The following is a 15,124-nucleotide window of genomic DNA, read 5'->3' as shown; positions in this document are numbered from 1 at the left end:
TCAAATATTTAAATTGTTTTAAAAATGCAAGCATTATATTTGTGTTATACTTATCTCCTTTGTAGTCTTCAATTTTGCTTTTCTTTTTAATTTTTTAATTTTATATAATTTTATATATATATATATATATATATATATCACATTTCTTTCTTTTTTTTTAAACCCTTAACTTCTGTGTATTGGCTCCTTGGTGGAAGAGTGGTAAGGGTGGGCAATGGGGGTCAAGTGACTTGCCCAGGGTCACACAGCTGGGAAGTGTCTGAGGCTGGATTTGAACCTAGGACCTCCTGTCTCTAGGCCTGACTCTCAATTCCACTGAGCTACCCAGCTGCCCCTGAACCTTCATTCTTAATTGAATGTCACCAAAAACTTTTAGATCTACATGATTTTCTTTTTACTTTGCTAATCATATGATCCCTAGGATAACGTTTTTTTCAATAAATATCATTACTGTCTCATTATTTACTTTCACAATTTTCTCTATCCTTCCAGAATGACCTTATCCAAACTCTTCTTTTAAAAATGGGATATCATTGCTTTAGAAGGGATTGGCAATTAGGCTGTATTAATCAGTAGTCAAAAATCAAATCAAACCAATTCCTTCTAAAAGTAGGCATATCTTATTTGGGGTTTTGTCCCTGAATTATATGGAATGAGTTAATCTGTGAATCTGTAATAATTTGAAAAAGTGAACATCCTTATAGGAAAGGCAAAGGAAATAAGAATATCTGTTACCTAAATTATAACATACATTCAAATGGATAACCTATTGAGCATGTCCATCAGTATATACATCTAAGACAAATAGTATAAATAAGCTCAAGTTGAACCACAAACCAAATAGGAAAAAGATATGGTAAACTGAATTGCCTTCAGATAATTTCAGAACCAGACTAAATCCTCAGTTGCCATCTTGTTCAGTCTTCTCATTTTAAAGACGGGGTCACAAAAACATGATTAGTTAGTTATGTTGATGACATTTCCACAACAGTAGATGACTAAGTTGAGTGGAGCAAGAGAGGATAATCCACCTACATATTCTACAAATCTGAAAGATTCTCGGAAGACTGAGTAGTTACTTCCTTTTGCTGTAGCAGTTTCATTCAGCTACATTATAGTATTGTACTACTTCTGGAATGTCCACAAGAGAGGCTGGATTTTTTTTCTTTGAATAATTTTGTATTTTCATTCATTCATTTATTTTTAAATTTTAATTGGTTGTGTTTCTTTGGAGAGGTAGGGCGATTTGCCTTAGAAATACAATATGATAACTCCCCTGCTAATAATGTGGGAGGCAATATTTTTCTCTCATGTATTTTTCTCATGGAGTTAATCAAATAAGAGACTGTCTACTAATTTGCTTGTAAGAGGAATAGTATCAAATAAAGTAAGATAATAATTATACATATAAACAAAGCAAAAACCATAGAAAATAAAGTTTTAAAACAGGTAACCTTTGGCCCTGGACTGCATTTCATTCAAAAGCTGGCAATCTGATATAAACTAAATTGAAGAATGAAAGGAGATTCATTTAAATAGCATTTTCAATCAGTCATTGTGAAAATTGTTATTTGATGCTGTAGCATTGCCCTAATTGAAAAAAGGCAAAGGTTGTGAAACTAATATGCAGCTGTTTTTTAGAGTTAGAAAAATTATGTAATATTCCTAAGAAGAGGAATAAACTTTTAGCTTTTTCATTTCTATTTTTGTTTGTAATATCTTCCAGAGAAGATAATGATTTCAGTCAATTATTGGTATGCTGAAGCAAATTAAATTATACAAAACATCACTATTCACTTCTTTTACTAGCATCATGAAACAAAAAACAAATACATATTTCAGTTATTCAAATGTTACCTTAAAAGTAGTCAAAAGAAGTAGAAATACCAGTATCCACCTTTGTTCCATCATTAAAATAGACCCCAAAATATCATGTAAAATTAGATTGTTCTGTAACAAAGAAATGAAAAGAATGTGATGTCCATATTCAACAAAAAATTTTAAATGCTCAATTTATATTATATATATTTGTGAACATACATACATGAACACATGAACACACATTTTATTTTTAAGGATGGTCAAAGTAGAAATGTAGATATAAACTAAGAATGATATTTATGTTCCAAAAACAAAAGCATTTATTTTCAAGAAACAAAAGTATCAAAATTACACATAATTGAATATATGCCATCTTGCACCAAAATTATTCTATTATGCCCTCTATTTGCCTTATAAATCAGGAAATAGTATTGGCTTTTTAAGACCTTTACATTATATTTTTCCATTAACAAAAACATGCTTATCAGTAATCTTCATTGTTTTGAAAATTAAATATTTGATTTCAGTTGAACTATCAAAATGAGTATTTTACATGTACTTAAGAATCTCAGAATTTTAATGGGAAATTTTCTACACAACGTTTTTATTAATCTTTCCAATAAAACATTGAATTTAATTCATTGACATCTCAGTAGTTTGGGTGATAAATTAAATAATTTTTACTATGAGCTATTATTTGCATGTCATGAATGTCAACTTAGATGGGAATTACCCTAGATTTGCTAACTGGGAAATGAAAGGTAACCTTGAATCTTCTAAATATTTTCACCATGAGGCATACTTTAAATGAATAACATCACTCAAAATTGGCCCTGATCGGGGGCAGCTGGGTAGCTCAGTGGAGTGAGAGTCAGGCCTAGTGACAGGAGGTCCTAGGTTCAAACCCGGCCTCAGCCACTTCCCAGATGTGTGACCCTGGGCAAGTCACTTGACCCCCATTGCCCACCCTTACCAATCTTCCACCTATGAGACAATACACCGAAGTACAAGGGTTTAAAAAAAATTGGCCCTGATTATAATAGTGTAAAAATAATAAGTGATCCTTTAGTGATAAAACCCAAACACTCCTTGAAGACTTCCTTCATCCAACTCATGTTGGTAATTAATTTCTAATGGCTCTACCCTATCTACCACTCAACCAAAATCCTGGTAGCTATTGTCAACATATCTTCTCACTTCTTCCTTCTCAACCATCATTCTTGTTGATCAATCTGTATTCTTCAGCACTATTGATCACCTTCTCCTTCTTGATACTTTGTTCTTTCTAGGTTTTTGTGACACCACTCTCACCTCCTTTTACTGTGACCTATCAAACACTTTTCATCTTTGTTCTTCATCCTTCATCTATGATCTTCCATATAATGCCTTCTAACCATAAGTTCCCCAAAGATTCTCTCCTGGGCCTTCTTCTCTTTTCCCTCTTTAGTAATTCAGTTGGTGACCTCATCATCTCCCATGGATTTAATTTAGATCTCTATACTGAGGATTCTTAAACCTACCTACCTATCTTACCCTAACCTCTCTGCTGACTTCCATTCTCACATCTCTAATGACCTTTCAGACATCTCAAACTGGATGTCCTATAAACTTCTTAAGCAAAACATATCTGAAACTGAACTCATTACCCTTATGTCTAAACCTTCTACCAAACTTTCCTTTTTTAATGTCAAGGGCATCATTTTCATCTTCCCATTTCTTCAAGCTCACAACTGAGGTATCAAGCCTTGATTCCTCACTAATTTTTATCCTTCATATCTAATTTATTGCCAATGTCTATGGATTTCACTTTTGCAATATCTCTCAAATATGTCTACATAGCGACCTTTCTGTTTCTGTTAGTACAATAGCCTTTTTTTTTAAATTTTAAACCCTTAACTTCTGTGTATTGACTTATAGGTGGAAGATTGGTAAGGATAGTACAATAGCCTTTTGGTGGATCTCTCTTCCTTTAGTCTCTCCCAGTTCCAATCCATCTTTCATTCAGACACCAAGGCCATTTTCTTTTTGTTTATTAATTTTATTTTCCTAATTACATGTAATAACAATTTTAAACATATATTTTTTGAAACTATGAATCCAAATTGTCCCCCACTCTCCCTTCCCTTAATCTTTCCTGAGATGGTAAGCAGTTTGATCTGAGTTGTACTTGTATGACCAGGAAAAACATATTTCCATGTTGCTCATTGGTATGTGTATACTCATATATAACCAAAAACTCAAAATAAAAATGAAAAAAATAAACAAAATGAAAAATAGTATGCTTTGATCTTCATTCGAATTCTAACAGTTCTTTCTCTGGGGGTAGATAGCATTTTTTGTCATAAAGGCCTCAGAATTGTCCTGGATCATTGAATTGCTGAGAATAGCTAAGTCTTTCACAATTGACCATCGCACATACTGCTGATACTGGTTCTGATTACTTCATTCTGCACCAGTTTATGTAGATCTTTCCAGGTTTTTTTCTGAAATTATGCTATTATTTCTTATAGTGCAATAGTTTCCATCACAATCATATAGAACAATTCATTCAGTCATTCCCAATTGATGGACATTCCTTCAATTTAAAAATCTTTGCTACCACAAAAAGAGCTGCTTTAAATATACAAATAAGTTCTTTTTCTCCTAAGTTTAATGTCTTTAAGATATAGACCTAGTAGTGGTATTACTGGATAAAAGGATATGCACAATTTTATAGTACTTTTAGGCATGGTTTCAAATTGTACTCCAGAATGATTGAGTTAGTTCATAACTCCATCAACAACGCAATAGTGTCCCAATTTTGCCATATCCCCTCAAATATTTGTCAATTTCTTTTATTGTCATATCAGATACGATAGTTGATAGCTTTGATTTCTTCATCTGAAAATTGTCTGTTCACATCCTTTAACCATTTTCAATTGGCTCGTAGTTACATATTTGACTCAGTTCCCTATGTATTTGAGAAAAAAGGACTTTATCAGAGAAATTTGCTGCAATATTTCCCCCAGTTTGTTGTTTCCCTTCTAATCTTGGTTACATTGTTTTGTTTGCACAAAAAAATTAATTTAATATAGTCAAAATGATTCATTTTAAATTTTGTAAAATTCCGTTTCTTGTTTGGTCATAAATTTGTTTTCCTTTATCCATAGATCTGACAGGTAAACTATTTCATGCTCCCCTAATTTACATATGCCATCAACCTTCATGTTTAAATCATATTCCCATTTTTGACCTTTTCTTGGTAGAGCACATAAAATATTGCTTATGCTACCAAAGTGATTTTCCCAAAGCATAGGTCCAACATCTCACACAGTGCTAAACCTTGTAACTCCAACACTAAAAAACGATAGTGGCTCCCTGTTTTCTCCAAGATTAAGTACAAAATCCACTATTTGCTGTTCATGGCCCTTAACCTAGTCTTCCTTTCACATCTTTCCAGTCTTTTTGTACTTTACTCCTGGCCACATATTCTTTGATCCAATTACATTGATCTCCTTAATATCCTTGAATAAGATATCATGTGACATTTTCGCTTGCTTTTCTCCATGCTTAGAATGCTCTTTCTCCAAAACTCCACCAAATAACAACCTTTCTAATTCTAATGCCTTCCTTCTTTTAATGACTTCCTATTTATCCTGTATCTAGCATGTTTTTACACATTTGTTTTGTTTTGTCTCTCACTAGAGAAGGGCAGGGACTTCTTGAGGGCAAGGACTGTCTTTTGCCTCTTTTTGTATCCTCAGTACCTAGGACATCGAAGACACTTAAGAAATGCCTTTTGATTGATATCTCTATAAATTACATAAGCAAACTTGATAATATATTCTATTTTAGTATCTTTCATGAGTCATAAATTTTTGAACTGTAATTACATAAAATCAAATGGAAGAAAAATGCCCATTATTCAGATAATTACAACTAAGTGCCCATTGAATTAATCTCTAGTATATATCACTAGAATTGAGTACTTTGGATAGACAAGGAAGGGATCTCAGAAAGAACTAGGATCACATCTGGGGAACAGCTTTCAAAAACTCTGGGCCCTTTCTGGGTAAAGGCTTTTTAAAATTAAAAAAAAAACCCAAAACCAACAAAAATTATTCTTCTAGAAGTTGCAAATCCTCAAATAACTATGATATCAGAAGAGTCACAACTGTGTGTCACCTAAAGCACAATGAAAATTTGCATGAACATAAGTAGTTGGGAGCTTATTATTACTAGTAGAGGAATGATATGGGAAGGGGGGATCATGTATTTCTATAATGTTTATTATTTTCCAGGCACTTAAAAATATCTCATTTAATCTTCACAAAAATCCTGTGAGGCATGTGGTATTATTATCTCTATTTATAGTCGAGGAAACTGAGGCAGAGGTTGTGGTTTGGTTAGAGCTATATATTTAGTAATGGTATACAGTTAGATTTGAACTTGGGTTTTAGTGACTGCAAGCACACTACTCTACCATTGTATCACACTGTTGCATCAAAAAAGATCAATAAGTACTTGAACAACTGGAAAAGGAATTTGGCCAGTCATGTAGTGAGAGTGAGAAAGAGAAAATGAACATCATTGCTGAAAAGATCTCCCATCTGTTGGGTAAATTCTATATGGAAAGTTGATGAAAAAACATCTACCCCTGAATTTCTTTCACTGGAAGTATTCTCCTCTAGTAGTGGTCCTTCATCTTGTTGATTGGTTCTTCCAGAACTTCCATTTTACAGAAAATATTTAGGCTACCCATCTCACACTAAAATTATCTACCATGGTCCTCCCAACTGTATTGTCCTAGCATCTTTTTTTCAACTTTCCTTTATATATTGTTTCCCAACATTAGAATGTACTCTCCTTGAGGGCAGGGATTCTTTTCTCCCTTCTCTGCTCCTCCTCTTTCATCTTCCAGTGTTTAACTTAATAAGCACTTAATAAATGTTTGTTTAAAAATAGATAAGAATTTCAGGACATTAGAAAACCTAAACAGTTTCAATTCTGTTCATTGAGTATCCCAGTCAATAAGTGTGTCCATCTAAGAAAGTTTAAAAAATCTGATATTTATACTTATCTCTATATATTTAAAATATATATATTTGTTGAATTCAATACAATAAGCATTACTAAATGCTAATAATTTTTAAGTTGCTCTGGTAAATGTTCAGGTTACAAAGGCAAAACAAAACAAAATGACTACTAGGAACTCGCATCCTACTGAGAAGGTTCAACATTTATAAAGAAATAAATACCTGATAAAGTGAAGAAGAAATGAGTACTAATAAGCAGGGGGTGGGGTTGGGAAGGCTTTGCCTTGGAAATAATACTTCAATAACAAAGAAAATGAGAAATGTTCTCTGTGAAAAATACCTGCTACAGATAAATCTTATCCATTGGGCTATGAAAAATCAAGTCAATTTTTACCACTCAACCTGTCATTAGTGTTGCTATGGGGATAGTATTAGTAGAACATGTAGCTAAGAGTGTTCAAATTGTTTTTCCACATTTATACTCTATGTTGTTTTCATTACCTCTTGGAATGACAGCACAGTGTTGATGAATAGAAATCATGTCACTGACTCACCTTGAAGTCCTTGTCTTCTAATTCTAGCAATTTTCTAATTGAGAAATCTTGTTTTTTTCTTTCTCTTCTATCAGCAATAACTTATTATAGAGATTGAGCTAACCTAAAAGAGTCAGGAAACATTGTATTAAAATATAAAGTAATACAATGAAAAACTAATATGCTTTTACAGGGGAAAATAGACTGGTGTGACTTTAGATCACATTATTCTGAAATAATCTGCTTTGCTCATACTTACATACACAATTTTTCCCACGCTTGAACCATATTTTCCCTTGGAGTCCACTTGAAGTTGCTTTGAAGACTTATTTTTAACCAATAGTCAAGACCTAAAACGAGATATTTGTACATTTTTTGAAAGTTTTAAAGCACTACATAAAGGATAGTTATTATTTTACTATCATCATCAAAATTTAATTTATTATGGTAAGTATTTGTAAAGTTTTAATCCATTAACTTTATTTATATGAAAATGTATAGCCATAAAATGTGTTTTTTGGCTATAGCTGTTGAATTTTTAAATCTTCCTTCTAATTTTCATTTTTAATGTTACCTGACTATCTGTATATAATAGTTCTTAACCTGATTTTCATATTGAATTAGATACATTGTCTCAAAATAAAATTTAAATTTATAGCATGAGATTTATGGATAAGAATTCATTTAATATAATTTAACATAATGATTTCAACTAAAACTCTAGAACTGATCATCACCCCCAATTACTAAATTTAAACTCTAGTCTCTCATAGTCTTAACATTTATTGATCCCTATCATTTATAATTATTACCCTACACACAAGGTCTATTGGGAATAATGTTGAATATTTATTTAAAAATATGTGTTCCACTTTTAGCAAACATTATTTTATGTAAACTTGGGGAGGTAATTTATTCTCTTTGTGTCTCAGTTTCCCCATCTTCGTTATGAAATTATTGGATTAGGCTGTTCATTTCATTTTATTCATTAGTTCTTTCATTAATTTTACCCCAATCAGTCTTTCCTGATGACATTTAGCTATAGATTTAACAGTGAAAAGCATGGCAAATTTAACTTTCATTAAATATTTTGAAAACAATTTAGTAGTTTTTATTTTGCAGTTCAATTCTGTTAGCATTTGTGAAGATGCTACTACTTCTAAGGCACAAGAGGAGATTCAAATGAATGACATGGAAGTTTGCATTCTAATAGAGAAGCTGAGATATGTAAATTGATAACTATAATGCTGGATGTGATACTATAAATATTTGAGAAGAAAGAGATTAATTCCAATGTGAATAATTAGAACCAAAAGAAGGAAAGGCTGTTTCTAAGGAGATCAGAGTAGGTCAGCATTGAAGTGATAACATTTGAACATCTCAAAAAAAATATAGGATTCTGATGATTTGTTTTGAAAGAAAGTGAAGGTTTTTTATCCAAGTCATTCCAACAACTTCTGTTAGAGAATCTCTAACACCTTCCAAATATGCTTAAAGTTACATGTTTTCTTCAAATTTAATTTAATATTATTGACATAGTTTGTTATAACTACATCCAGAACCTATTTAAATTCATTACCTTTTTTTTTTAATATGTAAACTCTAGAGTATACATTGCTCATAGCCATTGATCAGTTACTTTTTTTAATACTCTTGGTGAAGAAAAATAAGGTTTACTGTATATTTCCATTTATCTTAAATGACTGAATAGAATGTGTGTATTGGGTAGTTGAGAGTCATCTTTAATGCCTTTCAAAGACATAATAAAATATTTAACACAAAAACTGGGCAAAACTCAATTTTCTCTGATGATTTGGATGCTATTTCAGGAACATGTGCTTTTCATTATAAATATCATTTACAACTGACAATCAATGGCTTTAGTACAATTGAAATGAATGGTAATAAGAGAGTAAGAATTATCTCTCTCTGTAGGACTCCAAAGTCTACATATCCAGCCTTCATCTCTCTCTTAAGATGAAATTCTACATCTCCTATTCACTGATGAGCTTTAGAAATATTAGAATCAACATTTTCAAAACATAATTCTTTATTACCCACTCATACCCCCCTTCCTTACCCTTATCTGGCATTTCTCTCAATTCCCTCTTCCTTATAAAGGGCAGTGCCATTTTTATGCACTAGCCATGTTCATGACCTTGAAGTTCTCATTTACACTTCCCTCTCACCTCTATTCCAGATCAGTTGCTAAATCTTGTTGATTCTATTTTGTCAAAGTCTCCTGGGTCTGTCCCATCTTCTTCATTGATACTAACCACTCTAGTTCAAGTTCTAATCATTTCTGTCCTGGCCTAATTATTGCAAAAATATCCTAATTTATTTTTCTAGGTCAAGTTCCCTTGTATCAATTCATTTTCCATGCTGATCCAAGATTTATTTCTGAAGTACCATTCTGATTGTCATTCCTTTGCTGAAGAAGTTTTACTGGTTTCCTATTGCCACTAGAATTAAATACAAAACTTCTAAATTTGGCAGTTAAAGCTATTCACAACCTAACTGTGGTATACTTTTATTTTGCTTTGTTTTTAATGTTTTCTCTGTTTTATTTAGCTGGTTTCTACCTTCTACCTTCTCTCTCCCCAACACCATCTTCCTTTAATTGAGAACCCTGCCCCCTCCATGCAAAACCAACATTACAAACATGTATAATGTATGAAAGCAAATTTCCATAATGATTAAATCCCTCCCCCCGGCAAGAAAAACGTTTTGTCTCTGCATTTTGGGTCCTTATACCTATCAGGTTGATAGTTTTTTTTGCTTTTTCAGTTTGTAAACTTATATAATTTTTGAATCCTTAAACAACGAAAATATTAAACCCATTTAGAAAACAAATGTTTCTTCCAAATAATACTAAGATGAGTTCTACATATGTGACTCTGAAACATGAGGACAAAATTTCCCTTAATATGCACATTGGTTTAATTTAAAACGAATATAAAAAGTGGTTTAAAAAACATGTTCTGGGATTTCCTGTGAATCATAGTATGTTTCAACTGTTAGACATTAAAGATTGTCTAATCTATCCTTTCCATTTTGCTGATAAAGAGTCCAAGAAATGTAAATGGCTTGCCCAAGGTTGAAAAATGAATCACTGGTCAGGATTTAAAGGCCAATTTGAATAATTTTTCCACAAATTGATCTTGCAATATCCCAATTTACCCAATCATACAAAAGTTATTTTTTATTATTTCAAATTCCTGGAAATCAGTAAAATATAGTAAGCTCCAAACCAATAGAATATGGCTCTGAGGTTGGGCCCTTCCACCAGCCTTCAAATGAGTCATGTTTTCTGGTAGTTTGTGAGAGATGTATAAGCAGTTGCTCTTTGTTCTTTGCTAACTTGGTAAGTTCTGTTGATTGACTGGGACCTTGTAGCCCACAAAAAGAGGAGAGAAGGGCAATTGGGTCAAAGAGAATAATTGATTGACCCAGAATGAGACACATTCTTTATATTATTAGGAACAAAGAGAGACAGTTTCTGCTCCTGTTTGAGTAGATATCTCTGTTGAGAGACAGCCAATCTCAGATCTTCCTTTGATCTCCAGCAAGGAAAAGAAGAAGGAGATTTCTCCCTATCTCTCCCATTTCTATCCTGGAAGCAAAGGCACATCAGGAATATATATTTATTTTCTTTTCCATTAGATTGTATGCTCCTTGAGGGAAATGGCTGTCTTTTGCCTCTTTTTTGTATCCCCAACACTTACCCCAATATCTGGCAAGTAGTGGGTACTAAATAAATATGTATTGATGAATTTATTTATTTTTGTAAGAATGCCCGAGACTGAACCTAATAACTTTTGCATTTACTTCTGTTTTATTTCTTTCCTTGAACATGGGTGGCTAAAGAACAATTTTGAAAGGAAGATTTCCTAGCCTGTGTAGCAAACTAATGAACTTGGGAAGTCAGGCATTCATGAGACCAGGTGCTATTGGCCAACAAGGAGATGATTTCTCCAGCAGTTCTTCAGAGGAGGGAAGAACTTTCACTGGAATAATTCTGTAGTAGAAGGGCTAAAACCAAAGTTGTGCTCAGTGCTCTATAAGTTTTGTGTCAGGGTGTTTCTTTGTTAGTAAAGATACAAAGTGAATGTGAAATATCTAGTCTATCCTATGAAGTTGTCTTTATTTCTATGGAAGAGTGTAAGAAGCGGTGGGTTACTGTATCACATTTCAAGTATTTACCACTGTAGAAAGGGAGAAGGAAGAGGAAAGAGGAAGAAGAGAAAGAAAGGAAAGGAGAGGCAAGGAAAGAGAGAGGGAGAAGGAGGAAGCAAGGAGAGGGAGAGAACAGGGAAAAGGGAGAGTAAGAGGAGGAAGGAAAGAAAGAGGTCGAGAGAAACATTGAGAGAAACAAATGGCAAAAAGAGAAGTAAAATATCTGACCCCTATCCTACTATGGAATGACTCTCCCTAGAAAGAATCTTAGTCTTATTTGAGACCAGATTCAGGGTCACAATATTTCTTCTTTCCCTCTCTTTAGGCCATGGATGATACTGGTAAAAGAACAGAAATAAGGACTAGATCTACTCCTATTTGAGTGCATTGGTAAATGAACTGTCAGAAGAGAAAATGTCTTCTGGGAAGCATGTCATTAGTTTCTCTACAATTTACAGTTTTAGAAAATTGCCTAGAACACACCTATTTTGTGTCAGTTTTGAGACTTGAACTAAAGTCTTCCTGATGCCAAGTCAAGGTTATCACTCTATTTCTCATTCAAGAATTAAATGAATACTTTAATAAATTACTTATTTGAAGATTTATAAACATGTTGAAAAGTATGGGTAATTGTTAGTGGAATTGTAAAATAGTTCAAACTTTGTAGTATATATGACTGTGAAAGACTATTGTGTTATAAGAAATATTGTGGAATTCATTTCAGAAAAACATGAGAAGATCTTTATTAACTGATACAAATTGAATTTAACAGAACCAAGAGATCATTATACACAGAAATAGCCACATTGTAAGAATGTGAAAGATTTAACTACTCTGATGGATACAGTGATCAAAGAATTCCACAGGAATAGATGAAAAATGCTTTTCACCTCCAGTGATGAAACCAGCAAACTTTGAGTATAATTTAGAGTATAATTTTCTCACTCTTAATTTTTCTTGCTTTTTTGTGCAATGTTGCTAGTATGGGAATATGTTTTGTTTGATTTCATGTGATATATTGCTTGCCTTCTCACTGAGTTAAGAAGGAGCTGGATGGGAGGGTGAAAATTTGGAATTCAGGGGGCAGCTGGGTAGCTAAGTGGATTGAGATCTAGGCCTAGAGAGGGGAGGTCCTAGGTTCAAATATGGCCTCAGATACTTCCTAGCTGCATGACCCTGGGCAAGTCACTTAACTCCCATTGCCTAACCCTTACCACTCTTCCGCCTGTTAGTCAATACTATATAAATAGTATAGTATTGACTCCAAGACAGAAGATAAGGGTTTAAAAAAAAGAAAAGAAAAGAAAATTTGGAATTCAAATTTTAGGAGTAGAAACACAGAAGAAAAACAACTACTTGGACACTTGAGTTGATGAGGACATGATTGGGGATGTAGACCTGAAAATACCACATCCATGTAACTATCAATAATGTGTAAATAAGTCTTGACTGACCACACATATTAAAACCAGTGGAAATGCTAATTAGCTATAGCAGAGTGGGGAGGAGGGTTGAGGGGGTGAAGGGGAAAGTAAAAACATGACTTATATAACCATGGAAAATTTTTCTAAAAATAAAAAAATATTTAAAAAATAATTTATAAAATAAACAATATGTAAAGAAGTATAAAAATTCTTTACCATCTATATTTAATAATTCTGTTTCCTTCATTTACTCCCAAAATTACCTATGGCACTATCTTTTCTTTTTGCCCCTTCCTCTGAGGCTAAGAAAGTTGTCTTACCTTTGCATTTTTTTAGGTAATGCACTACTAACAAAGAAAGGACTTAGAACATGTTGAAAGTAGGGACAAACACATATAAAGAAAATTCTCCCATCCACTCAATGGCTGACAATGCTGTTCCTGGCATGAGATCTGCTCTGCCTGCTTTTGGTGTTGGGTTTCACAAAATTCTTCCACTAGCAGTGTTGGAAGGGCAATGGCAGAAGTAAAATACTTTTTCCTTTTTACTCTAGGAATTCTCTGACACAAAGGAGTTATAAGGTAGGGACCACATCATGGTGGGTCTTTTGTTCTCTGACCCACAAAAATTTTATGAGAGGGGGCAGCTTCATGGTACATTGTTTGTTCTCAGCAGGTCAAAATGAAGAGGAAAATACTCCAAATATTACCAGTGGAGAAATAGTAGTTTTCATTACTACCTGCTTGTCAGGTACCTAGTTTCCTGGATCATTGCTTTTTAACATACAGTCTTTAATTGCATCATTTCCTACTTTGTTTTTTCCATTTTTAGTTTGTTCCACATTTGTCTGTGAATGAATACATTTGCCATCCCTCGATTATCCATTTAATATTTCATTGTTAATTCTTTCAAATCTGGTTAAATTATTTTCTATTCATAGCAAGGCATCAGAAGATACTTTGTGAAATTCAGAAGCTACAATTGAATCTTGTCATGAAATAAAAATAATAATGAGGCTGACTGAAGTCAAAGCATTAATGCTACCCAACTGGTGTACTCAATGTGTCCTCATGTGAGTCTGCTTAGCCAAGAAACTGACATTTTAACAATGTAAAAGCTTCCTTTGCTCCCTATAGTGAAATCTTTTGAGCCACATCAGTAGTTGTAATATTTATTGTCATTTTATCTTCCTACATTTCAGCCTCATGAATCATATAAACATTATTATAGTTGTTTCCTCAGAATAGAATGAAGTAAAATTTTTTTTAAATTCCTGTCTTAGGTTGCAATTAGGTTTAATTGATGTTAAAGTAGGGTACAAGAGAGATTGTTTTAAAATTTTTTCCTGTGTTCTTATTCTTTTGGAACTCCAGGATTTAAGAATAATATAGCATTCTAATGACATAAAAGAGTATGATATACCAGAGAATATCTTATGTTAATCCCTCTGTAAGTATAACACCATTATAATAATTCAAGGTTCAGGTATCCAAAAAGCACAGTAGCATTTGACCTGTCTTCCCATTGTCCTTAATCAAGACAGAACTTTAGTAAAAAAATAAATTCTGAAGCACACAAATTCAGAGATAATACTAGTATACTTTCAACAATTTTCTGCTTTAATCAACATTAAAATTATAATGCTCTGTGGCCAAATAAATATCTAGCCTGTCATACTTATCAAAATGTTACTTACTAACCTGCATCTTAATTCCCAACACATGATTTCTTAAACTGTTAATTTTTTATTTTTAACCAGATCCTTTATTCAGGAATCATTAAATATCCCTGGACCCCATGTTGACAAAACTTTCTTTTTATGATGCTTTTGTTTTCCTTTTCTATAAGTAAACTGTCCTTTTACAAGTCTTATTGCTTTGATGATCATTGTCCCAGTCAACTTTTTCCTGATTTTTCACAGATGACTAGTGGTTTCTAGTCCTTACAGAGTTATTTCCAATTTGGTCTACCCTTCTTCTTCCTGAGCACACAAAATGTTTCCTTTTTTATGACCCAGTTAACTCCTGTTTTACTTCTGCTCCAGTTACCACGTTTTATCTTGGTCCATAAGTCAGCTCCTCTCAAATCTCTATCCTTAGAGCTGAATGGATTTATTAGAAGTAAAGAATAAATTTCAAATAAGTTTGATGAAAAA

General features: G+C 32.9%; 1 protein-coding gene across 1 annotated transcript in view; it reads right to left on the bottom strand.

The window, feature by feature from the left end:
* CALCRL (calcitonin receptor like receptor) overlaps window positions 1-15,124 on the bottom strand; it is a 115,798-nt gene that overhangs the window by 44,655 nt on the left and 56,019 nt on the right. Inside the window, exons 2-4 of the mRNA XM_044669722.1 lie at window positions 7,629-7,719; window positions 7,391-7,493; window positions 1,858-1,950 (exon numbers count right to left, since the gene is read on the bottom strand). Of these exons, the coding sequence (XP_044525657.1) occupies window positions 1,858-1,911 (54 nt within the window). The 5' untranslated portion in view covers window positions 1,912-1,950; window positions 7,391-7,493; window positions 7,629-7,719. The remainder of the gene's footprint in view (window positions 1-1,857; window positions 1,951-7,390; window positions 7,494-7,628; window positions 7,720-15,124) is intronic.

The sequence above is a fragment of the Gracilinanus agilis genome, chromosome 3 (genome assembly GCF_016433145.1).
Source record: "Gracilinanus agilis isolate LMUSP501 chromosome 3, AgileGrace, whole genome shotgun sequence".
NCBI classification, from domain to species: domain Eukaryota; kingdom Metazoa; phylum Chordata; class Mammalia; order Didelphimorphia; family Didelphidae; genus Gracilinanus; species Gracilinanus agilis.
The sequence above is the reverse complement of the archived record's forward strand: the minus strand, read 5'-3'. Positions and strand labels throughout refer to the sequence as shown.